At 40.8% G+C, this 647-nt stretch overlaps 1 protein-coding gene across 1 annotated transcript in view; it reads right to left on the bottom strand.

The window, feature by feature from the left end:
- Positions 1–647, bottom strand: part of CSUI_008536 (uncharacterized protein) — a gene marked incomplete at both ends in the record, with an annotated part of 2,941 nt that overhangs the window by 1,183 nt on the left and 1,111 nt on the right. Inside the window, one exon of the mRNA XM_068068665.1 lies at positions 470–621. Within this exon, the coding sequence (XP_067919359.1) occupies positions 470–621 (152 nt within the window). The remainder of the gene's footprint in view (positions 1–469; positions 622–647) is intronic.

Here is a 647-nt window from a genome sequence, read left to right as displayed (position 1 = left end):
CCCCCCGTTATCACAGCATATGACTTCAGAAAAAGAGCAAGGGATTTCACGAAGAAGAAAAGTCTATCTGGGAGTATGCCATTCAACAGAGACATCCTTCTAGAAGATATGAAACAGATGTGTATGGTGTATATAGAGAATCTCCATATGGTCTGGGAAAGGAGAGATTCCTATATATCTGTAGTTAAAGATGCAAGAGGTGTAACCTCTTTTCTTGTCTATCGCACATTCCATCGAATCTTTATGCACATGAATGGATGCGGACATATAGAGATGTATCGAAGATCGATCCTTACCTACGATATATATGTGCTGTAGATATCAAGGGGACATACGCATTAAGGAATATACAGCATGATATGTAAAGAAAGGAATGTGTCCTCGAGGTAGAGAGACGTGTGTATACAGATATGGAGAACAGCGATTAGAAAGGAGTCAAAGCGAAGAGGTCTTTTTGTCATGTCCTTACTTATCGTATTCTTCTTCATCTTCGCATTTAATGTAATGGTATTCCACTGTCTCAGGATGGATTTCGTACTCTATCTCAAAGCTAAACTCCTCATGGCTCTGTCGCACCGTCACGACTTTATGGGCTCTCAGTATAACCACAGGCTCTTCATCCTATAGGACATACACAGAGAGCCAGA

This window comes from Cystoisospora suis, assembly GCF_002600585.1.
Source record: "Cystoisospora suis strain Wien I chromosome Unknown contig_4809, whole genome shotgun sequence".
NCBI classification, from domain to species: Eukaryota; Apicomplexa; class Conoidasida; order Eucoccidiorida; family Sarcocystidae; genus Cystoisospora; species Cystoisospora suis.
Note: the sequence above shows the minus strand (reverse complement) of the source record. Positions and strands in the feature narration are given on the sequence as shown.